The sequence below is a fragment of the Mixophyes fleayi genome, chromosome 7 (genome assembly GCF_038048845.1).
Source record: "Mixophyes fleayi isolate aMixFle1 chromosome 7, aMixFle1.hap1, whole genome shotgun sequence".
NCBI lineage: Eukaryota > Metazoa > Chordata > Amphibia > Anura > Limnodynastidae > Mixophyes > Mixophyes fleayi.
In genome coordinates, this window is record NC_134408.1 from 24,951,911 (window position 1) to 24,978,151 (window position 26,241).

The 26,241-nt window shown below is 41.0% G+C and overlaps 1 protein-coding gene and 1 long non-coding RNA gene across 4 annotated transcripts in view; one reads left to right on the forward strand and one right to left on the reverse strand.

The window, feature by feature from the left end:
* The window catches only part of LOC142097521 (uncharacterized), a 193,099-nt gene that overhangs the window by 156,844 nt on the left and 10,014 nt on the right, over positions 1-26,241 (forward strand). The window lies entirely within an intron of this gene.
* The window catches only part of SRL (sarcalumenin), a 35,785-nt gene continuing 11,395 nt past the window's right edge, over positions 1,852-26,241 (reverse strand). The window contains exons 2-8 of one of the 2 annotated variants that reach the window (XM_075179420.1): positions 15,278-17,203; positions 13,637-13,735; positions 12,828-12,923; positions 8,950-8,982; positions 5,761-5,877; positions 5,435-5,668; positions 1,852-4,989 (exon numbers count right to left, since the gene is read on the reverse strand). In XM_075179420.1, coding sequence (XP_075035521.1) covers positions 4,184-4,989; positions 5,435-5,668; positions 5,761-5,877; positions 8,950-8,982; positions 12,828-12,923; positions 13,637-13,735; positions 15,278-17,203 — 3,311 coding nt within the window. In that variant the 3' untranslated portion in view covers positions 1,852-4,183. The remainder of the gene's footprint in view (positions 4,990-5,434; positions 5,669-5,760; positions 5,878-8,949; positions 8,983-12,827; positions 12,924-13,636; positions 13,736-15,277; positions 17,204-26,241) is intronic. The other variant, XM_075179422.1, reaches the window with a different exon arrangement.

Consider the following 26,241-nt stretch of genomic DNA (forward strand, 5'->3'; position numbering starts at 1 on the left):
AGCTTACAATCTAATTTCCCTGCTGCAGACACATTGGTGAGAAATGAGCCCTGTGCCCCAGTGCTGCGGGGTGGCAATGCCAGCCTCCATGCCTCTCTTACTAGTAGAATGCATTTAGTTTATACTTATAGGATGTGGCAGAGGTTGAAACCATGGATTTTCAAGGTGATGTGAGGTATTGTATTGTTATTGGCAGTCCCAGTAGGTTACTGTGTAAGGCTAGGTAGACGCTAAAGGAAAAACAAACGATTAGCGATTTACAAACGTCAGGAATGAAAAAAAATACTGATTACCTTCAGATCTGTGCCCTTCATCTGTCATAACCATCACCCGGCTGTCAGACCGTCGCTCAGCAGGGACCCGCCCACATGTTCTCAGTCTGCATTCCAAGGTATGTGAGCCTGTCCCCCTCCATCATTTGTCGCTCCAATTCTGCAGAGTGCATTCACACTGCAGAATTGGAACAACGTCGTTCCATTGCTGTACGAGATTTTCAAGTCAGTCTGAAACTCTTGATCAACGATTTCAGTGGCTTTGGAACGATCATCGGTCATCACTGTGCACACTAAGGCGGTATCGGGTCAAACGGTCGTTTATCGTCCGATTGAACCAATCATCGGCTGAGAACACTGTAATGTGTACCTAACCCAAGTGCTGGGAACAACAATCACAATGAAACTTAAAGAGGATAGTCTGACAATATTTCCACACTGCAGCTTACAAGGGACAGCTCAGCATGACATTGAGGTACTCATAAAGAACACCAAACATAGCTCTGAATTGCACTTGTCAACTTTTAGTTACTCTGATCACTGTGGTCCCACCCCCTTGCTGTGCAATGCCGTCATTCGGGGAGGGGGGGGGACACAATGACATGTACAACCTCATTAAACCCACCTCCATACGATCCGGAAGGGTGATTGTTCATCTAGGTGGACTTCCTGATATTGGGGAACCACTCGGACATTGCGGCAGAGGCAAAAATGCTCTGAAGTGGCTGCTGGATCTCTATAGCATTTCATTGTTGGCAGCAAAAAGGAAGTTTGTATAGGAGGGGAAGACAACACCGAAAGACAGTGCTCTCAGGACACATAATGAGCCCTCTCCATCCCAAACACACAATCAGGTGTGTTTGCGTGGGTTTCCTCCGGGTGCTCTGGTTTCCTCCCACATTCCAAAAACATACTAATAGGTTCATTGGCTGCTATCAAATTGACCCTAGTCTCTTTCTCTGTCTATTTTAACTTTGTTTACAACTAGGTAGAGCTGGAACATACTTGGACAGCACGGTGGCTCAGTGGTTAGCACTTCTGCCTCACAGCACTGGGGTCATTAGTTTGATTCCTGACCTTGGCCTTATCTGTGTGGGGTTTGAATGTTCTCCTCATGTTTGCATAGGGGTGCTCCGGTTTCTTCCCATACTTCAAAACATACTAGTAGGTTAATTGGCTGCTATTAAATTGATCTTAGTCTCTCTCTCTCGCTGTGTATGTTAGGGAATTTAGACTGTAAGCTCCAATGGAGCAGGGACAGATGTGAGTGAGTTCTCTGTACTGCGCTGCGGAATTAGTGGCACTATATAAATAGATGATCATGATGATGATGATGATAGATACAAATAAAATTTGCCAGTTTGTTTAAGTAGAAAAACATATGTAAGTGATAAAATCTAAAGTGTTTTCAAATTTTCAAATGTTTCCCAATTGCATTGGTTAGCCTTACAAAGTGGCTCTTTCACATAAACGCCACTTGATCAATAGTTTCCCTTGAAACAAGAAGTGCCTGCGGTAGATTTTGCAGTTACACAAACACTGCATTGTCCGATCACAGAAAGAGATCACAGTGAGTCTGTTGTTGACAAGCACAAATAATTTTATTGTACGTCAGGAGGAGCGTCCGTTCAGAGGACTGTAATAATAACAGAGTGAAAGGAGTGCTTATGGTAGAAAAGAAAGTAAAATGAAACAACTATATTAATTGGACCAGAGGAAATGGAACTCGCTGCTTTAACCACCTGCAAAAGTAAATATTGTCTATTAACCCCTTGAGAGCAGAATAGTGAAACAACACATTGCTGGGAGCCATTAGCTCAATACCCAGGTTAATATGATCATGAACACGTATTAGACTAACAGTATCCTGCAATTCATCTACTGCTGGTGTATAACAATCAAAAATGAATTCACTTTCGCTCCCGTACCCCTCACCTTCCCAGCTAGGGACAGCTTTTTTTCATGCACAACCAATGTTCATGAGAAATAAGCCTATAGCTTATTTAGGAACTAGCGACATACCTGAGGCACACTTCTGACTAATATTCATGAAGTCTGACTAATATGCATGAAACCTAATTATTATTCATGAAGCTGGACTAATATGCAGGAAGCTTGACGAATTATAATAATAAGGCACTGGGTTCCACGTGACAAGATTCTCATAATTATTGGTTCAGCCCATAAAATTGCTGCCCTAGCATTGTGTAGGAGACAGGTCCTCTTTAATTACACATTCCCATTACCCTTATTTTTCATCCTGTCTAGTGGAGGTCTTCCTTGTTTTCTGGTTTTTGACCCTCGAATTCCGATTATTTTCATAGAATACAGACTTCTGATGCATCCAGATTGCCAGAACCAGTGGAAATAGACGCTTGTACCTTTTCTTCTTTTTACTGCATTTGGCCCCAAGCAATAGGCACATGGTGACAATTACAGACAGAGAGAATGGCTCAATTTGCTTTAAGCCAATATTAGAGAAATTTGCTTGCAAACTCATTGCTAAGCATGATAAGCCTGTTTTCTCGTGTATCTTAATGCAGGCTAGATCTGGTGTTAGCCCTTCAGTCATTTTCTCAGCCTTTTCAGACATCAGACAAGCATAGTGAATCTTGTAGAAAAAAAAATAGCTAGTGAGCCAAGACCAGACTAATCTAGTACATTGAATTCACACTAATGAATAGAGTCCACATTTACTTACTATTTATTGGCTTGTAGATACATGTATTATGCAGTGCAGCATAACCAGATGGGATGAGGTAAAAAGTTTAAAAAATACTATAAAAAGGTGAAACCAAGACTTTCCCAGAGTTCCACATTGCTGTGTTACTTTAAATATAAGCAACAAATTAAAGTGTTGTCATAGGAAAATTATATGAAATTATGCAAATATTCAAGAGAATTTAAAAGAAAAAAAAAATCTCTTCCTTCACAAGCCGGTAACATTCTTATTAATTTTGACATAATTTTAGATAATGATTTATTGATCAATGTAATAAAATGTTTAGAAAGACCTATGGTAGCCATTTTGTTGAGATCCCTCCATCTTGACTGCTGGCATTGTGGTGCTGGGATGAGGGCAGTTTTTACAGTTTGTACTTTTGCATTAAAATAAAAACTTTTGAACATAAATCTTTATACGTAGCTGAATTCTAAAAAGGTACTGCCCAGGATTTCACAGAATGCATGTTGCACCATGGAACATCCCCATCAAAGGGGTTGTCCGATTTTGTACAATGCTGACTGCTTATGTAAAACCAGTTCTATGTATTCCTTATAAGCTAGTGCACTGACCATTACCTCCACCATTACCTGTAATGAACTAATGATCCAGACACAATGCAGAAAGGAAATTTGAGTCCTGTCAGCACTATTTTGCAGTACCTGACTGAACCTAAACAAACTATAAACTGGTTGTTATCTCACCAAATTACACAAGGAATAGGATTATTGCACAGAATGCATCAGAGATTTTGCAGTGAACTGGAATTCTTTTTACACCTCACATCACAGATTTATGTCAGGGTGACTTTGCCAAACGATCATGTTCCTTCCTTCTATAATCGAAGAAACAGAACCCAACAGGATATGCTTAGAATAAGGGTGGAATAGCAGTGCTCTGCAATATTATCTAAGAAAATATTATCAATGATATGGGAAGGTCCCTCACACATTTTTACTTCCTTCAGCACCAGAGTGACCAGTAATCTGTTGGTACCTCTAGGACAGAAGGAGTTTTTGAGTATCATCTCTGTGACACACCTTGACAACATACTGTAAGTAGAGTGGCCTGCAAGTTTTTCGAGAGCAGGTCAACTCTATCACCAAAAGATCGCAGGACCTTTATAGTGTTGATACACTTTGCTTTTTATTTTTATTTTTTTAAATATGAGAGGGGTTAGGATGGAGAATTAATGTTTTTTATAGCGGTTCTTTGGTGCCTCTCCGCAGCCGGTAACATCACAGTTGAGGCCTGAAGGCTTTTTACTTATGCTGCTAAGCAGATCTGGTAGCTCTTGTGTTATAGCCTTCTCAATCTTCTCTAATTGACAGCCACCTATGTAGGAGCATTGTTGGGAAAGAACCTTGAAGCTTGTAATGGGGTTTACTCCAAAGAAGTCCTTGTAGGCCTCTCGGTTGGGAAGATCAAACTTGCTGACATTGGTTTTAGCTACGATAGATTTGAAGATGAAAAATTTGTCAGGGTCTTCTACTATGTCCTTGAACACAAGTTCTCCATCACTGAAGAAAGTCATCTTTTCCTTATAAGTCTGAAGATACCGGTCAACTAGCAAAGCATGGATTCGGACTCTGATAGCATGTTGACGGATAAAGGCAATCTTGTTTTCAAGTCTGTTCTCAATGACTTGGGTGAGGTCCTCTAGAAGAGAGATCTCTTCTTTAAGGAAAAGTTCCTTGTGTGTTTCTGGATGGTAGTCTTCTGGCCAGAAAGAGCTGACATAGACCCTTGGTGGCTCAGTCACGTTGATCAGAGGTGCCAAGCTCCAGAACAGTGCCCCATACACCCTCATGAGTTCTTGGGTGGCCATGCTATCAGCCTTGTTCAGGATGATACGGATCTGAGACTCACGTCCTTTCAGTTGACGGAAGAGCATCTCCAACTCAAGACCCACGTCCAGTTTTGTTGGGTCAAATACCACAAAGATAAGATCAGCTCGGTCAATGAACCATTGGCAAACATCATTAAATGGATAACCTGTCAAAAAAAGTTTAGATGAGGGATCAGTTATGATATAGATAAATATAATAAATACAATTTAAAACAACTTGTTAGGATTATAAGAATGTAGCCAGAAATAACTTAAATTTCACTCATTTTGAAAGGTATTTGCCAAGCTTTCAAAAGAAATATTGGATGACTGAGCTGACTATATTCTAAGCATTCAAAACTTCTTCAAGGTTTCGTAACATTCCCAATGAACAGATCTACTGGGTCTTGAATGCTTACGATCTAAATCTACTCCTTAAATCTACTCAATGAGTCAATGAAGTTTAAAGAATAATTGTGTTTGTTTTCTCTTTCATTTCTTGCAGAAAAGCTCAACAAAACATAATGATACCAGGAACATCTAGAGGAGATGACTACTGATTATTCCCCTCAGTTAGCTTTCATTTTCTGTAGTTAATGTCTTCATCCATACCTCTTTCTTGTTGCTTGCGATTCTCAATAATACCAGGTGTGTCCACAAATGTAACTCTTTCAAGGAGTTTGTGGGGAATTTCAATGCCAATAAGCTTCTCCAAAAAATTCTGCCCAAACTTCTCCAGCGGAGAGTAGGATCGAGCACTGTCAGCAGCCATCACAATACCCTCAATGGTCTTCAGCTTTGGCCCATGCATGAGGACTGTAAATTCAGAAGTTGTGGGTTCAGCACCTACCGGAAAATTGACAAGGACAACATTTTTAGGGGTTCATGGGATACATTTGATTAATCATGTACATCACCAAAGATGACTACAAAATTACCTGTGTACAATTGATGGGGTGTCTCATGCAACCCCAAGAGGTAGTTGACCATGGTGGACTTGCCAACGCTCCACGGTCCCAAAAACAACACCATTGGTTTAGAAGTGATCTCTCCATCTGAGAAAGGGATGGGCACAATCAAATTTTTAATATGAGTGAGAGAACAACAATTAAAAATCATATTAAAGAATGACAATTAATGCAAAATTGCAGTAAGCCGAATACTAACCATAGTAACCGAATACTCCACAATAAAGCTCAGGATAACATAGGCCATACAAAAAACCCAGAGGGGCAATGCTTAGCTAGGCCACACCCCTATTGGCAGTAGGTGCCAGAGCTGTTAAAACTTGACTCCACCATTGTATAAAATTAAGTTCTATAGTAGCTATTCTTTACGTATTTACTTTGGAACGTTGGTTAGATACTCTGTCTTTCTATCCGTTTCAGGTTCCCTTAGATACAGCTACTAGAGAGTGTATCTAACCAAAAATTCAAGCTCGGTAGTCAGGTCTATTTGCAAAATAGACTCTTTAGGTTTATTAAATTTAATGTTAAAAAACTACATAAAGGTGAACCATTACTTTAAGGGGTATTTAAAGGTCACTGCACCTTTTTTGCATAATTTTTGTAAGTCTCCTTGTCCATAAGCAAAATCTTAGGATAGTTGCCATGGATGTAATATCTGGAGTCTAATAATAGGGTAAGGTGTGTACAGAAAGTAAAGTCCTACAGTATAAAGTTTCATAAGTTTATTTAAATCACACTGACATTTTTAACCATTTTTGCATCTTTGCGAAAATCTAGGCAGACTTATGCAAATTAAGGCACATATCAATACTAAAGAGGGTTTTACGATGTGCCTCAGCTGTCCTGTGATTCATAAATGAGGCCTTGAATGGGCAGAATGCATGAAAGAATGACTTGGCGTCACCTAGGTAACAGAAGTCCACTTTACTTATTTCTGAATTCAGCAAGGAATAGTGAGTGATTGTAATGAAGGCTTATAGAAGAATATTTGATATGTTATACTTTGCAATTTGTGCTGTTTAACCCATGTTAGATTTAACAAGTTACTCTAAGATCCATGGGAGGAGCCTTCTGCATTTTGGGATTCAGGGTCAGGAAATAGTGCATTACACGTTACTTTTTAACAGACCTACAGTGTTGGCTTAAAGAGTACATTTTATTTTAGACATTTCATATAAAAAAATGTACTGGCATATTTATGAATGGGTGAAAATCTCTTTGCCTTTTGCATCAAGTGATTACTCCCGATGATAGCACTGCCAGCTCTGGCAGTAGGATTCACTCAAATATGCCGGTGATCGCTTCCACATGCTTGGAGAAGCTTATTTAACAAGGATTACACCTGTAAATGGGATTTTTTTTTTCATACCTATTTGTTTTGTTTTTATTTTAATTGGTGAAACTGAATGAGATATTTTTGATAAATTGCAGTGATCAGCTTTATCGGGACCTATTGATAAATAGACCCCTTAATCTTTAATATTATTGGGGGGAAATAGGGCTATTTATTACATGTGAATGCTATTAATTTGATGTCAGGACTAATTGGGGAGAAGTAGGTGCTTCTCTGAGAGTTTTTTAGTGCTTATCCTCATTTGACTGAGGTTGAGTGACTCAGAACAAGCATCGGGGTCTGACTGCAATCAGCCCACGTACAGCAGGATCAACAAAGAGGGATGGTAGACTGGAGCAATTTAGTCTAGTAAGATTAAGCAGAGCCCTCCAGTTGGAACTACAAGCTCCAGCTGGATATGTTGCAATATATTTTGCTACCACCAGATGTGCATGTCTAATGTAAAGGTTATGTATGTTGCAAAACATGTGTTCCCTAAAGGGTAACACTTTAAATAATACTTGACAACAATTTTGATGTCCTCTTCATGAGATACTGGAGGGGAGATCTTTGTGCCGAGTCCAAGGGTTTGGTCATGCGAATCATGTCATTAAGCCCCACCCCTGCAGATCAACAAAGCTATTTTCGGCCTATTACAACAAAGAGGTGGGGTTAGGAAGACACTATTTGCTGTTAATTGCGTCATTTAGCTCCACCCCTACTCACTTTACTATTGAACGTTACAGGGGTGCAGTGGTGGGATAGGTGACCGTAATAAAATGGTTTCTTTGTAGGGGAAGGGAGTTTTTTGGGGAATATGATAGTGTCTGAGTGGGTCAAGGGGGCAGCAGGGGATTTATTTCTGATCTATCTGTGAGTGGCACCATGGGGTAGATTTATCAAACCTTCTATAGAGGAAATGTGCATTCTAGTACAAATGATAGCTACAATCTGATTGGCTGCTATGGGAAACACCTCCAGTTTTCATTTTTATAAATTTACTCCCCTGTCTGTGAATTAGATGTAGGCAGCGAGCAATGGAGTTTTATGTTCATGCTTATGTGGGAAGACATTGGTATACTTAGTGCTCTCTTTCTAGAGAACTATATGTATACATGTGTCATAATGTTGAATACGAAGCGGAAAAATGAGAACTAATATAAGAGGTATGTATAGGGTAAGTATTGTACGGCGGTATGCCAGGGAATGCCATCGTACGGCATTTTGGTATGGATGGATCGGAAGGAGGGGGGGCTGAACCAATACCTTGCATGAACCCCATGGAGTCTGAATCCAGCTTTCCTTGGGCCAAATGGCCATATCAAAAAATGGGACCTGTAAGTGTGGTATATATATATATATATATCAGTCATGCTGATTATTTTGGGGCGCCACGCACAGCAATATTGAGACAATTAGTCAATATCAGCACTGAATATGTGGAAAGCATTGGTGTGAATATATGCCTTTGGTAGCCATTGGGGGTTTAATAATTAAATTACATTTTGAGTGGTATAGATGTATTCAGTAGTAAGCAATATTTTCCGCTTTGTTTTGAAGGATGTCCATTTTGCACGTGAATACATCAACACTAGTTAGATTGTAATCTACACAAAGCGCCAATTAGCCAGTTGTTAGTAATGTGCCAACGTCATACAAGATATATCTCCTCAGCAGGAGAGAAGGCCTAAAGGTAGCAAGCGGATGCTGGCAGGTGAGTAGGAATAAATACTCAGCCAAATGTCGTGAGGTAATCTCAGGCTTATGTTAGAGGGAGCGACACTCCAGCTGAGAGGACCAGGCAGGATACAAGCAGTTATACCCACCTGCCGAGTCAGCAAGGGTACGTCCATGATAAGCTGTTAGCAGAGGGGAGGGAAAGGACATGTCAACATCTAATCACAAGACAAGGGAAAGCTATGCCCCCTGGCATATGCCAGTAGGAGAAGGATGGGGCGGTGCACTAGTATCATTCAGATGCCAAGGCAGTACATCCTAGCTAAGCATTCTTCTTATTGTAGGGGTGTAACTAGGATAAAGTCCAAGGGAATGTCCCATTTTGCCAGATAGAGAAATATGTAAAAAATATGCATTTTATTAATGTATTGTATTTTGTCGCTGCTTAACTAGGAGTCTGTGCTGTTTTGTGTGTGCACAAGGCCAGTGTGAATCAATATGGGCTAAATATTTGTTTGACTTGCCCAGCATTCACGCTGACATGACCGGACTAATATGTCAGCTGTCGCTGAGCAGCCAGCAAGAAGACATATAAATTGTTATTCAGCCTTTAATCTCCTCCCACCTTGAATGGCGTTCAAAGGCCTCTAAAGTACTCATGAGGTGAATATACAGATGGGTTTCTGAGGTCCCTACCTCACAGGCCCAAGATTATACTTATTATATGAACCAATGTGGATATTATACACGTGAGCCCTTATTGTAAATACACGTGGGCCGTTGAGATAAACATATACACATGTCTGTCTTTTACATGTGGGCCTGTGATATACTGCGCATAGGGAACGGTGAGGCAATGTACATCGTTAATTTTACAAAATAATAAAGTTTAGTTAAAAAAATCATAAACACACGGGCATGTGAGGTAAATTACCCACATGGGCCTGTAAGGTTAAGTGTCTATATGGGTCAATTTGGGAAATACATACAGAAACATGCAATTTTCTTACTAATTTAATTCATTGTCATTCACATAGCTTAGGACAGGACATACAAACTTGCTTTAAAGAGACATTATACTGACACGTGTTATTCTAAATATAATGCAATGTATGTTAGTGTTGAATAAAACATATATATTCTCATGTCATGTGACATGGGGGTAGGAGGGGCCATGGCTCCACCCCACTATAAAATGCCGGCATTCACGGCATTGAATAGTGGAGCGGGGCTTTATGGTGCGATTAAGCCCCGCCTCCGCCATTCGATGCCGCAAATTTCGGCGGATCGAATCCGAGGGGTTTACCTACTCATTAATATTGGGGTTTATTGACAGAAAGTTTGTGTTTCTGTAATGAGTGGATACTTTCAGTTAAATGTCTGCTAACTAGAGAGTAGGGCTATTCCAGTCACACTTGTGAACTATTTCATCATAGCAACAGCCGTTCACTTTCTATTTTAGCCGTGTAAATCCCTAAAACAACTTTAAAAAGTATTATCGACAAGTGGATGTCATTTTATAAAGGCGCCCATGGTCAAGGGGGTCTATTTATTAATATACGGCGCCGCAAAATTACCTATCGCCAGCATTTATTATTAAAATCCTGCTGAAACAGCTGTCTCAGTCATACCGGCCCAGAGCGATGAGATTCGCCGGGCCGGTCTTCTGGGATCTGTGAATGTGTGATCTTGCTTGTTGGTTCACCCAGGCGGAGTGGAACTGAAAGCCCAGACGAATAAAAAATATAATAATAATAACAAAACTTAAAGAGTAAAAAATAGAATACGTAAAAAAAAAAATGAAAATAATTTAAAAGTATTGTCAAATTAATAATTTATTCAAATAATAAATAATTTGGTATTGGTTTTGGTTTTGGATCTGTATTAACTTCGTGATCTGTATTTGAAAAAACAAAACAATTGCTAAAAAATGCTAAAATCACATAATTTTGGCTCTTTTTTTGTTCCTACATTATTATTAACCTCAATAACATTAATTTCCAGTCATTTCCAGTCAATTTTTGTCAAGTGACAAGAACACTGCTACCCCTCCTGTTTCTGTATGAGAAATGGCACTGAGCAATGTTCACTGGAGACTGGAGAGTGACAAGAACACTGCTACCCCTGTTTCTGTATGAGCAATGGCACTGAGCACTGTCACTGGAGACTGGAGAGTGACAAGAACACTGCTACCCCTCCTGTTTCTGTATGAGCTATGGCACTGGAGACTGGAGAGTGACAAAACACTGCTACCCCTCCTGTTTCTGTATGAGCAATGGCACTGAGCTATGGCACTGGAGACTGGAGAGTGACAAGAACACTGCTACCCCTCCTGTTTCTGTGTGAGCAATGGCACTGAGCAATGTCACTGGAGACTGGAGAGTGACAAGAACACTGTTACCCATGTTTCTGTGTGAGCAATGGCACTGAGCAATATCACTGGAGACTGGAGAGTGACAAGAACACTGTTACCCATGTTTCTGTGTGAGCAATGGCACTGAGCAATATCACTGGAGACTGGAGAGTGACAAGAACACTGTTACCCATTTTTCTGTGTGAGCAATGACACTGAGCTATGGCACTGGAGACTGGAGAGTGATGAGAACACTGTTACCCATGTTTCTGTGTGAGCAATGGCGCTGGATCTCCTGGGGAAGGGAGGTACTTATGGGATACAAAAACCGTGAGATCCGATGACGCAATAATGATGTTTTGCCTCAATTCCATTCTGAGTGCACACGAAAGTACCAAGCTAAGCCGGGTGGACTTGGTTTTTGAAAAACCGAGCTCGAGCATCTCTAATAATAAATAGACCCCCTAGTCCAGGTCTCACTAAAGCACTTCAGTACATACATCAGTCACATCTAATACAGGAGGTTTCTCATACTGCATACTGTAAGGGATATATTCAATTGACGGCAGGATCGCCGAAAACCCTGCGCTCTAAAAATATTACCGTTAATACGGTAATCACTCGCTGGATTTCACTGCGAGCTGAAATTCAGCGAGTAAGTACCGTATTAACGGTATTTACGCACATGATTACCGTATTAACGGTAATATTTTTAGAGCGCTGGGTTTTCTGCGATCCCGCCGTCAATTGAATACCCCCCTAAGAGTCTGGCAGAATAAGTGGGTCCACTCTCTTTAGTTTACTCAGTAAGTGTAAAATATAACACAAATACGTATAAACATGTCCTATAAACAGCAAACGTAACAATGCCACATACAAAGAGCAGGCAAAATAAACTAAAACACCAGGGTAAAAAAAAAACAACAACATTATTTACATTTAATAGATGGAATTCACAACCTTATCTTGTGAAACTGGTTGGCTGTTAGGTTTTATCGGGTTCAGAGTTGTTCTGAAGTTATCCTGATTTGCTTATGATGTCATAGAAACAAATGACATAATTGGTCACGTGCCCTCGGTAGAGAACCAGGAACCTCCACAATCCAAAGACTGGATTGCCCTTGCTTCAAATATACTAAGGTCCTGGTTTCGAGTTGCACGTAAGAGCATTTGCAAAACGTAAAGATGCATCCTGGTGCAAAGTTAGGCACATAATCTGTGTATTGTGTACCGTATTTACAAATATCTTGCAGGGCGGTTAACGTATTGCACATACAGTTAGGGCGTACAGACACAATTAAGCATACCCCTTTCTCATGCATCTTATTTTGAGTTACAAGGATCTTGAAATATGTTAACTATTAGACGTGAATTTTGGACCTACATAAACCTATCGCAAGTGTTGGGAGTTATTATTTATGATGATGATGATTGCTGCATCCTTGCTCCAGAAGTATCTATACGGTAGATTTAAGGCTGCACATGACTTAATATACATTCAACTCAAGTGTGCAGGGGCATCTTAGCTTATACGCAAATGCCATTTTTATATGCAGCTCTAAATCAGGCTCTAAAGGTCCTTCATTTACTCTGGTGTTTCTGATCTTACGTCTGCCACCAGGACATTTGCATTGTAAAAGGCCATTATCACGTGCTAAAGGAAAACATGTTCACCTGTAATCTCATACTGTCTCAGCTCACTGTATTTGTAAGACAGTTCCAGGGGTTTGATAGAAGAATGGTAGATTTTCCTAAGCCTCTGAAGTACCGCTGAAAAGAGATATGGAAAAATGAGAACCAGGAGACAATAAACAGCAGTTCAATTACTAACGTTACCATAGACTGAGTTCTAAGAAATTATTATAAATAATGTGTTCTGCATAAATTATAGTATTTGCAACACTCAATTGGATTTCCTTGTAGGCCATTTATACTTAATCTCATACTAATTAGTAGCTCATAGTATTGGCTGCCGAGAGGAATTTCAGGTCCCGGTACAGGAAATTCTTGGGGCCCCTTCCATAGCCGCTAAAAATTGCTTGGTCACACCAGTTTGGTGGCTGCTCTCACTATGGAGGGAGGCTGCTACCCCCGGTAGGCCCCCATTACCTATTACCTGCCCACCCCCTCTCCCTCTCGGCACCCCTGCTCATAGTCCTTGAGATAGGAATGATGATGGCCCTGTCCATACTTGCCAACTCTCCCGGAATGTCTGGGAGACTCCCGAATTCCGAGTAGGTCTCCCGGACTCTCGAGAGAGCTGACAACTCTCTCGCATCTGCCCACTTTCTAGTGAAGTGGGTAGATTTGAAGCCTCCTTGATGCGATTCACGGAATCCCGCCCCCTCACGCCTACCTCTACACTGAAACTCCCAGAGACCAATCGATAAAGGTTGGCAACACCTCTCCATGCTATTTATAGTAGATGAATTTCTCCAATAAAGAGGACAACTGATCGGTCAGGTAGCGCCATGACTAATTACCTGAATAGTCATCTGCTGGTGTCTCCTCTGTGAGTTTCAGGGTGCTTTCTATGTGGCTTCTGTCCCTCGTAGTGACCTCTTCTGTGTCGTCCACATCATCTGTGGGAAAAGCAAGCAACCAATCAGTGATCAGCCCTCAGTAGTTGTGAGGGGTGGTTCTGTTCCCACACGTTACTCATAGAGTTAAGAGGTTTATATCACTTTACAGTAAAGTGCACCGGCTGTCTCTGCACAACAGAGGCAACCATTTTGTGAGCTGAAAGAATATTTATGGGCCTGTTACTTATCGATTCACTAGGAAGTGATGACATCACTGAGGTCATCGATGTGGCTGATTTGATAGGCTGTATTCGTTCAGTCCACTGTGTGCCCACTATTGGTGCTCTTAAATTGAGTGATCTGGAAATTAAGTTAGTATCCAGTAAATTATATGAGATTTCAGGATATTGTGCTTTCTCTGATAAAGGTATACACTCCATTACAGTAGAGGCTATTTATTATTTGTACAGACATACAGATAGATAGGAGTGTATGCAAAACACTCTTTAAATCGGAATATGTTTAATGTAAAACATCTTTCCATTTCCATTGGATGATAATTTATTAAGGCACCCATTTAGATCGGTTTATGAGAAATTCCAGTCCACATGGATCTTCCTCAGACTTTGTCTATTATGATTCTAAGATAAAATCTAAATAATAGTAATAATAGCTATCAGAAAACCTAGAATTGTCTTTAGTTTCTGCATTTCTAAAACAATGCTTTGATTGTCAGCCCAACGTACGTATATCCAGATGCTGGAACCTTAGAGTAAAATATCAATGGCATCTATATAATATATTCCTACATATATATGAGATTGTCAGCATGGTGGCTAAGTGGTTAGCACTTCTGCCTTACAGCACTGGGGTCATGAGTTCAATTCCCGACCATGGCCTTATCTGGGAAGAGTTTGTATGTTCTCCCTGTATTTGCGTGGGTTTCCTCCAGGTGCTCCGGTTCCTACCACACTCCAAAAACATACTGGTAGGTTAATTGGCCGCTAACAAATTGACCCTAGTCTGTGTGTGTGTGTGTGTGTCTGTGTGTGTGTGTGTGTGTGTGTGTGTGTGTTAGGGAATTTAGGCTGTAAGCCCTAATGGGGCAGAGACTGATGTGAGTGAGTTTTCTGTACAGTGCTGTGCAATTAGTGGCGCTATATAAATAAATGATGATGACTGACAATCTACCTGTACCGTTAGTCACTGTCCTACTGGTGAGAGTTTTACCGACAATACCCAATATATATGTGACGTATAACATACAGTATAATTGAATTCACTTGCATTTTTAGTAACGCAGAAGAATATTAGATCCCGTGTTCATGATGCATTAACATTTTTAGACACATATACAGTATTTTAGTATTTGCATGATGAATGATGTTTACTGGTCCCTGTGGTGGGGAACATGTTTTATTATTATTATTATTATTATTATTATTAATAATAATTATTAATATTTACCACTCCAGAACTAAAGTAGAACTCATATCTTGCCTTATAGTTAAAAAAAACAACAACCAAGTATATATGATATTAAGTGTCAAAATCACAATTATTTACATGTGAAGGTCTATTCAGATTATTGGAATGTCTAACCTTTTACACCTGATACAAATTCTTCTGTTGGGTTTAATTTTAATTTTCCATCTTCTGATCCAGTTTCTGTGTTTATTTTATCCTTAACATCTGTTTTTGTGTCTTCTGCTTCACTTTTTTCTGTTGATGTCCCTCCATTTATATGTTCAACATCTAGATCTAATTCATCTGCATCTGTCACTTCTGGTACAATGTCCTTATTTCCGTCAACCTCAACACCTGTGTATTCTGCTCCTTCTTCCTCTTCTTCTGAAGACTCCCCCCCATTTAAGTCAGTCTTGGCATCTAACGCTGGTTCTTCTGCTGCTTCTTCTTCTGATGACCGTTCTCCATTTATATCATCCTCATCGTCTGATTCAGGTGCTTCGGATTCATCTTCCTCTTCTTCTGAAGACTCCCCCCCATTTAAGTCAGTCTTGGCATCTAACGCTGGTTCTTCTGCTGCTTCTTCTTCTGATGACCGTTCTCCATTTATATCATCCTCATCGTCTGATTCAGGTGCTTCTGCTTCATCTTCCTCTTCTTCTGAAGACTCCCCTCCATTTAAGTCAGTCTTGGCATCTAACGCTGGTTCTTCTGCTGCTGCTTCTTCTTCCTCTTCTTCTGAAGACTCCCCCCCATTTAAGTCAGTCTTGGCATCTAATGCTGGTTCTTCTGCTGCTTCTTCTTCCTCTTCTTCTGAAGATTCTCCCCCATTTAAGTCAGTCTTGGCATCTAATGCTGGTTCTTCTGCTGCTCCTTCTTCTTCTTCTGATGACCTTTCTCCATGTATATCATCCTCATCATCTGATTCTGGTTCTTCTGCTCCTTCTGAATTCATCTCTCCATTTATGTCATCCTCAGTATCTAAATCTTCTTTATCTTTTTCCAATGAGCCCCCTCCAGTTTTATCATCCTCATCGTCTACCTCTATTTCCTCTGCTACTTCTTTCTCAACTTCTGATGACTTCCCTTCATTTATATCATCCTCAGATTCTGCTTCTTCTGCTCCGATCTCCACTTCAGGTTCATCCTCGTCACCATCTGCTGTTGTTGCCCCTGAGCCTCCATTGTTTTCAAGGGAAATGTCTTCTGTTCTTACATAGTCCAGAGTGATATCTACCGCTTCTTCTTCCTTCTCATTTTTGTCCGCAGCATCCTCTGATTGTTGATGCAATATATTTTCATGTATTTGGTTCTCTTCTTCATCTGAGTCAATGAACTCTTTGGAATCTTCCTGATCCATATCCTTTGACTGAGTTTTAATTGAATCATGGTCTCCGCTGATACTTGGCTCCTCGGTAGTTAATGTGTCCAGCGAAACATGTCCAAATTCCTGGGTCTCATCATATTCTGACTCCTGTTGTAACACAACCACCTCTTCTTCATTTTCAATTATATCAAGGCTTGGTTGTTCCTCCTGTTCCTCAACACTGTCGTCTGGAACACTCAAGTATGTTTCTTGATTCACTTGATCTTCATCATTTTTGGGCTGAGGGTCTTCCTTTTGTACTCCTTCTTCTATATCCTCTAATAGAGGTTCCTCTGTAACAGCCTTATCTTTGATTTCTTTTCCTCCAGCTATGGGATCCTTACTGGTTGCATCATCAGTGTCTTCATCTAATGTGTTTTTTTCTTGGCCCTGTTCTATAACAGCTTCCTCACTTGCATCATCTTCTTCTAGATTAATGTTGACGGACTCACAGGGAGCTGCACCCGGTGTAATGTTCTGCTTCTCTTGCCGCTCTCCAGCAGCTCCACAATCCTGTGGCTTTACCTCATGTGTCCCTGACTCCAGGCCTTCTGTGTAGGAGTCTAGCAGATTCTTTTCTACAAGAATCTGCTCAGCATAAAGAGGCTTGTCATCCAATCTGGGGTCCACCGCACCCGGTTGGCCATCGGCAAAGCTTCCGACGTCATCAGAGGCATCAGAAGAGACTTGAAGTTCTAAACAGAAGACGATCAGTCAGTGTCATCGGACCACTCGGTTCAGGAGAAGAACAGCAAAGCAATAATAATAGCTGAAAAGTGGGGTGTAGGGGATTAAATGTATTATTTAGTGCATTAGCTCACAAATCCAAAGTCATATTTATTCTATTGGATTTATAGAATTATCTGTGCAAGTCTTCACATATCCATCTTCCGGTGGTTAACAATAGTAATGCAAATTAGACTGGTTTATTCTGAGTTTTTATTACTTTAGAGTTTTGTTAAACTTTCCTTTTAGTTATGTTCTACACTTCAACATTAAAACACTGTTTGTTAAAGTTTCTTAAAGTTCAAAATTAAACATCCAGTTTAATAATAATCTATTTTAAAACAAAGAATGTTTTGCGTGGATCAAAAGTCACTGATTTTATGTCATTGCATTATGACCACTGGGGGCACTGTTGCAGATATGAAAGACTTTCTCTTTACATTAGAATGCAGCTTATCAATTCACAGGAACTAGTGACTTCCCTGAGGCATGAAGGAGATCCTCACATACATACTCTGCATATGCAAATTACATGAACATATTTACATGTTATTTACTTTATTGATTTTTTGCATACACTCGGAAACACACTGCACTTCAATACAAACACAGCTCTTCCAATCAATTTCACTGCACTCTTTTTCCATCCAATGTATGTCTTAAATAACCCCTTCCACTTACAGATCTCCCATTGTTATTAATCCCCATTATTTCACCTATATTGTCTATTCATTTCTATGACACATGGCTGTCATGTACAGTATACATGGATATATTCTCTAGTTTTTCTCTAATTTAATTTCACATGTAGTAGCATAGACTGGGAGCATGTACAAGAAAGTAATGCTTGGGTCTTCTGGAATAACCTTCTGCAGAGGGGGTAGGTCTAACGCCAAAAAATACTAACCACCGCCATTGCTACCAAGAAACAACAAACAAGGGACACACGTAACGTTTAACAACAAGTGGAAAAATAAGTAATCTTGGTGTAGCTCTAATGTGTCAGCAAAGCCTGCTTAACCCCCCCCCCCCCCTCCACCCCACTACATCTCCACCCCCCACTCCCCTACCCAGGGGCAGGCTGGGCTGGGGGGCAGGGGGCACCCGCTCCCCCCGGGCTGGTCCCATAGTGAGCTAACTTGGGCTAGATCATTGGGCCACCTGCATTTTTTTTCTTTTAAAATAGGCTGCTGAGTCAAGTCTTGCCCCCCCCCCCCCAGGCTAAAATTTGACAGCCCTCCCCTGCCCCTACCTTACCACAGTGTCTTCCTGTTCAGCTGTGCAGTGCCTAGTAACACAGACTGACAGGGTCAAGCACTGGGGTCTTGACATAAGTAGGTTCTGGAGCCAGGCAAAGTTTATCACCGTCCTTCTCGTTACACTATAATACACAATGTGGGTATATTAATGTAGTCGTCCAGAAGTACATTGTGTAAGTTATCCAGAGAGAGATATATGTGTCTGCTATATATATATATATATATATATATATATATATATATATATATATATATATATATACTGGGAGTGTGGCGCTTGGCTATGATGTCACAGTCTGAGGTGCCAGGGACTCTGCTCCCACCTCCCACCTGCCAAGGTAAGAGGTTATACTGAGAGTGTGGCGCTTGGCTATGATGTCACAGTCTGAGGTGCTGAGGACCCTGCCCACACCTCCCACCTGCCAAGGTAAGAAGTTATACTGGGAGTGTGGCGCTTGACTATGATGTCACAGTCTGAGGTGATGAGGATCCTGCCCACACCTCCCACGGTAAGAAGTTATACTGGGAGTGTGGCGCTAGGCTATGATGTCACAGTCTGAGGTGCTGGGGACCCTGCCCCCACCTGCCAAGGTAAGAAGTTTTACTGGGAGTGTGGCGCTTGGCTATGATGTCACAGTCTGAGGTGCCGAGGACTCTGCCCCCACCTCCCACCTGCCAAGGTAAGAAGTTATACTGGGAGTATGGCGCTTGGCTATGATGTCACAGTCTGAGGTGCTGAGGACTCTGCCCCCACCTCCCACCTGCCAAGGTAAGAAGTTATACTGGGAGTGTGGCGCTTGGCTATGATGTCACAGTCTGAGGTGCCCCCACCTCCAACCTGCTAAGGTAAGAAGTTATATTGGGAGTGTGGCGCTTGGCTATGATGTCACAGTCTGAGGTACCAAGGACCCTGCCCTCACCTCCCACCTGCCAAGGCAAGAAGTTATACTGGGAGTGTGGCGCTTGGCTATGATGTCACAGTCTGAGGTACCAAGGACCCTGCTCCCACCTGCCAAGTTAAGAAGTAATGTAAGTGGGGCGTCACTTCCAAGAGGAAGGGGAGGAACCTGTTCTGGATGGGTGGGGGGCTTGCATCGGCCCTGCAAGGAGTTCAATATACATAACTGCCTAGTCACAATTAAATACTTGTCTGGACACTTACATTACTAAAACAAGATTTTGTAACATGCATCAGATATTGAAATGCATTAGACAAGTTAACTTGATCAGATCATTATCGGGAATGTATCAGCCATCATTAATACAGACTGTATATATACACACATGGCGACACAATTAGGAATTTATATAATTAAAACGAAAAAAAGTCTCAGTGATGCATAAAACCCCCACAAAACGATCATGGGTGCATAGGACATACAGAAAATTTTTGGAAGTACACAAAGTCTACAATGATTTACTCATATAAAAGCTTCATTCTCTTTTAACATAAGCACATATGTCATGAGAACCATTGTACCCAATCCATTGTCTTTGACTGATTAACACTAATATCTAGTTGGCTGTTACATGTATTGTTCTCAGCTGTGTATACATTTGCTCTAACATATTTAGCAAGTCTTATATTTCTGAATAGAAACAATATACATATATATATATATATAAGGTTTTATGATATATGTGGCAGCAGCAATAGAACAGTATATATTTTGCTTGTAGACATAACTGAATCCATTTACTGTATTAATTCACTGCAGTTAGGCTTCTGCCCTGAGAATCCAACAAAGAGGTATCTGCCCTTTTACTGAGGTAAAAATACATCAGAAATCTGCTAAGTTGTCAAAAGTTTGCCCCGTGTGCAATGTGCGAGGTGCCAGGAATTTCCGTGGGGACAGCAGTGGGATTAATCTGTGCAGCTATTTCAGATGGGTTCCTGACCTCTCATCATTGTCTCTAATCATTTGATGTCACACTATTTCTGTTGGCCTCATTACCAAACAGGCTTTTAAAGGGGCACTATATCTAAAGCACGAGTAAATCTGATAAGACAAAACATCTTGAAACATTCACAAATGTATATGTAAAAATGTCACTATTTTACAGGATTTACACTTCACTGGCTCTTTGCAAGGAATTGTGTACTATACGACTGATATTCTATAGTATCCTTCAATAAACTAGTGAGAATTCCAACAGAAAGAGCAGCGAGCTAACTATAACTACACACAAGGGGGTATATTTACTAAACTGCGGGTTTGAAAAAGTGGAGATGTTGCCTATAGCAACCAATCAGATTCTAGCTGTCATTTTGTAGAATGCACTAAATAAATGAAAGCTAGAATCTGATTGGTTGCTATAGGCAACATCTCCACTTTTCCAAACCCGCAGTTTAGAAAATCTAGCCCAAGGTCTTGGAACTTTTACATATCGATTTGTGTAAAATGCTAGTTGCTGTTTCAGATAATGAAACTTGTTTTATTAAAATATTATTATAAGTTCAGCATCTTATTCATTAAACTACCATTCAGAGACAGCAAACCCCGCTAACAGCTAGTGTGAGGCTGATGTCAGACATGAGTTTTAGAAGAAGAATCGGGTAGTTCTCCCAGGCCTTTCTACTGGGTCCCGCCCACTACACTAGGAGCCAAAATGACGTTTGAGGCGGCAGAAATGTGAAATTCAAGGTTCATGACACCTGATATTCTTATTGTGTCCCGAGCACTGATTGGATGATTGGACATTGTAGCCGTCCAATCAGTGGTCTCCACACAAGAGGTGCTAGGGCCTCTTGAATTTCAACCTTCTCTACCAGAACACTGCTGTCCTGTTAGTTGGGGGAATTTTGGAACACTTCTTTACAGGCTATATCATATTGGAAAAACATTATAATAGCAATGATTGCATTTTAACGAAACAGTTGGGGATATTTTCTCATGTTTGTCTACCAGACTGTACCGGATATTGTCAGGTAATCATATCATGCAAGCAAACACCAGTATGTAAATGGAAAAACACTCGCCAAAGTTTCCATAATAAGTTGGACTTATCCTCCACATTGGTTTAGTAGTGTTTCAAAGACTGGGACAACCGATCATGCCCTCATTGAACTGTCCAACCACCGCCCGAAACCAAAATGTCTCTTTTGCTGATTTTTATTAGGAAATTTAGACTGTAAGCTCCAATGGGGCAGGGACTGATGTGAATGAGTTCTCTGTACAGCGCTGCGGAATTAGTGGTGCTATATAAATAAATGATAATGATGATGAATGTCAATTTTGAATCTGCAGTTTTGCAAGAGTGGGACCTTTGGGGGTTTCTGTGACAGATCCCTAAAAACAGAACTATTATGCAAAGTAAGGGTATGCACTTATTCTTAGAATCAAAGGGGTTAACCATACTGCTGATATAAAGGAAATACGGCCCAACCTTGTACAGAAAGATAATCTACATGATATAATCACTAAAGCTCTCTGCCACCAACACGATCACTTTTGTGTTATTGATACTTAGCCTCCTGGCCCAAGAGGACTGTGGGAAAAGTATGTCTCTTAGGTCAAAGCTGATGCAGCGCAAGTTACATATCTGACATACTCAGCCATCAGGAGGGAAAGGGCACAGCCAGATGGATATAATCATCTCAGCTCTGCTCCACAAATTGTCCTTGTGAGACTGACATCCTGACTGAGCAGGAGAAGGGACATCGCACATCCTGCTAATAGTCTTAGCAGCTCGGACAACTATATACAGTAGCTGCTCTACCCCTTTCTGACACAGACCTATAAATGAAAAGGGGTCATGTACATTTAAATACTTCGCTCTCCCAGTCAGTGTCATGTGGTGGTTTTTGCAGACACCAGCTCGAAGTATTAGGCAGGCTGGGTTACAAAGAAACGTTAATAGTTACCTAATGTACAGAAATAAAGCTTAAGGCAGGGGTTAAACAGATAAGAGAGAAATAGCAAAATTCACCTGCATAGGTCACTTTTATTCACATTCACCAAAACTTTATTATTTTGTCTTCCGACAATTAAAGGGTATGTAAACCTATATATATATTTAGTATATTTAATATGTTTCCAGTATTTAAAATGTTTTTGCAAAGTACAGCATATATATTACGTACTGTACTGCTAGTATTGCAAGTAATTTTGCTGATGTTTTCTACCTATTAAAGGGCCCGAGTCATTAAGGAGAGCAAAGCATAAAAAAGGAGTAACATCGCACCTGGGCAAAACCATGTTGCTTTGGAGGGGGAGGTAAATTTAAAATGTGGGGACAGATCTAGAGTTCGGGTAGGGCATGTCCTAGATCAACTTCAAATTTCAGTGTAAAAATAAAGCTATCAGGTGTTTGTGCGCTACATGAAAAAACAGCCAGTATTTAACTTATGTGCAAAATGATAAACTAATTTACACCCCTTGCATTGTAACATGGTTTGTCCAGGAGCAAACTTACTCCTTTTTTTTTTTTGCTTTGCTCTCCTTAATGACTCAGGCCCAATGAGTCTGACTACTCCTGAGACGCACTAAACCTGGAAACAAGCAATTTGAATATATATTCTCTGATTGGTTATTGACAGGGACGATAAAGTATAGGAATGGAGCATCTCAGAATTCAGCAGGAAAGACGGTAAAACAAATGTAGTACAAATTGTGTTAAATAATGCTATTTTGGATGGTTTGTCGTACATGTTGTTGCAACTGCTGTGTGGGAAGCTGATTGGACAGTTGCTGAACAGGTCCCGTTGCCATCCAAATAGGTGTCACTAGCTCTTCCCACTCTCCCCAATCCTCCTTAGCCCACCAGGAATGTCAACAATTAGGGCCAGCAATGATTATAAAATATCTGTGTGGAAGCAAGTTACCACTAATGCTAGGTACACTTACCAAAGCTATATAAACCCTTTTGTTTTTTTAAAGTAATTTACAAATTGCTGAGGGGGGCATGGGTGGTAGCAATTTTAGGGGAAAGATATGACAGTTTTAGGGACATTTATCCACGATTATTAGCTTTGAATAATCAAGGTTTTGATGGGCTGCATCTAACAATCAGAACAAGCCTCACACTGGGTCTAAGAGACTTGTTTTAGTCTTTAAACCTGGCGTTGACAAATATAAATCATTTATGACATCCCAATGGAGTGATTGCAATTTGAGAGACTACAAAATAATAATGTTACAAAGCAGAGAACAATGTCATTTTGTCATAAAACAGCTCAATCATGTTTATGCGCTGTAATAAGTCTGTATATGGGAAGACTCCCAGATAGCAAGTAAAAGCTTTAATGAGTTTATATTAGCAATACGCAGCCTCTTTCTCCTCGTAGCAGTAATAGTAATAAATCCTTCTGTTTGGTTCCCTCAGCGGTAAACCACTGTCATAGTTGAACTGACTGTGCAACAACTGTTGTATTAGATGAGACAAATGTTGAATTGCAATTGTGCCTTTTTTCACCATTGCAACTGTTTCATCTCTTCAGATTAAAGGGTGGGTTTACCATAGTGACACATGTTTATTTCTAAGAGGAAAGTAGCTATAAAAAGCAGGCATACGGCATATGTGAGTCAAGACCCTGACAAAGATGGGATTGTGACAAATTTATAGAAGTGTTTCATTTTCCTAAATGTAATGTAGGATCTATAAGACATAAACCATTTTCTGCAGAATTCTGTCTGCATCAGTTGTTTCCAGTGGCAGCGTTATATAAATGCAGTGTACCGCTGAACACTGCTGTAATTCAGCTGCCCAAGAGTCATCATCACATAAATTGGTAACAATGGTCCAATACGCGTATATACTTTACCTATGTCAGTCTCTCTGGCTTATAGGACAGGGCAGCACGGTGGCGTAGTGGTTAGCACTTCTGCCTTACAGCACTGGGGTCATGAGTTCAATTCCCAACCATGGTCTTATCTGCGAGGAGTTTGTATGTTCTCCCCGTGTTTGCGTGGGTTTCCTCCGGGTGCTCCGGTTTCCTCCCACACTCCAAAAACATCCTGTTAGGCTAATTGGCTGCTAACAAATTGACCCTAGTCTGGCTGTGTGTCTGTGTGTGTGTGTGTGTATGTCATACTTGCCAACTCTCCTGAAATGTCCAGGAGACTCCCGCATTTTGCGAGAGTCTCCCGGACTCCCGGGCGAGTGTGGCAATCTCCCTGATCGGCAAAATTCGGTTTAAACGCCGCGATTCACCCGGAATTTGCGTCATCACGTCAAGGGGCGGGGCCAAAATGACGTGATCTCGGCGCCCCGCCCCCTGTACGTCCACGTCCCAGCCGGCATCTCCCGGAAGCCAGAAAACAAATGTTGGCAAGTATGGTGTATGTTAGGGAATTTAGACTGTAAGCCCCAATGGGGCAGGGACTGATGTGAGTGAGTTCTCTGTACAGCGCTGCGGAATTAGTGGCGCTATATAAATAAATGTTGATGATGATAGGACCCAGTAAGGTTGCTCGGGGATGTGTCACTGAACTGACCTTCGCGGTCTCAGCAGGGAAATAGTCTTGAAACTTAAAATACCCCTTTCCACCTTTAGGTCAGATAGAGTGAGCGTGTGGTATTCAGAGGGCAAAACTTATAATAGACATACCATGCATTGCCTATTGGAGTTCACCGCAGCCCTTGGTCAGGAGCGGGTCAAGGATTGAGTAGTATAACAGTGCTGCTTAGCATAGACTTCCCCTGTCAGGTTAATGTCTTGTTGGGAGTTATAGTGAACAAGTCAGACCATGTATAGATCATTATCATTATATTAGCACCACCAACTCCACAGCGCTGTACAGAGAATATTTGTCATTCACATCAGTCCCTGCATCATTGGAGCTTACAGTCTATATTCTCTAAAACACACACACACAGACAAGGGTTAATTTTTTGAGCAGTCAATTAACCTACTAGTATGTTTTTGGAGTGTGGGAGGAAACCGGAGCACCCGGAGGAAACCCATGCAAACACGGAAAACATACTAACTCCACACAGATAAGGACTGTTCTGTTCAAGAATCAAACTCATGACCCCAGCGCTGTGAGGCAGAAGTGCTAACCACTGAGCCACCGTATAGATTTACCTGCCTGGCAGTTTTAAATGTTGAGAAATATGTACCTATCTAGTGCAGGCAGAGCAGTCAGTAGTACGCAGTACGCTTATTAATGGATTTAATTAGAAACATTGTCAGATAAGTCCAAGAGGTCTATTTTGCCCTTTGTATGTCCAGAATGTTGCGTCACTGGGTCTCACCCTTCTCACCAGTAGGTGACTCCATGAGAACAAGTTCCACCGGGGAATGCCCTTTCTTGAGCGAGTCCAAGATGTGCCAAGCTGGGAAGATCTCTTGTTATTTCTAAGGGATGTTCCTGGTTTCATGTTTCATAATTAATGTTTTTAAAACAGATGCTGATATTCAGAAAGGAGATTCCCCTACCCTCGCAGCCTCTGAGTAACTTCATCCCGCAGTGTGTGTGTGAGAAGTCATTGGCACTTGCTGCACAGACACAAACCTCGTCGGTACTGATTATAAAGGGGTTCCCTGTATATACTGACCCTGCAGTCTGATTATAGATTTTTGAAGGGACTCGGGCAGAATAGCCCCAACAATGAGATTGGAAGATTGGAAGCACGGGAGATAGCAGCTGATTACCTCCCCCACCCACAGGAAATAAATGATAATTTTGGATGGGAACCCCTTTTAACCAGTGAGGTGTAATCATCATCATCATCAGCTATTTATATATAGCGCCACTAATTCTGCAGCGCTGTACAGAGAACTCACTCACATCAGTCCCTTACAG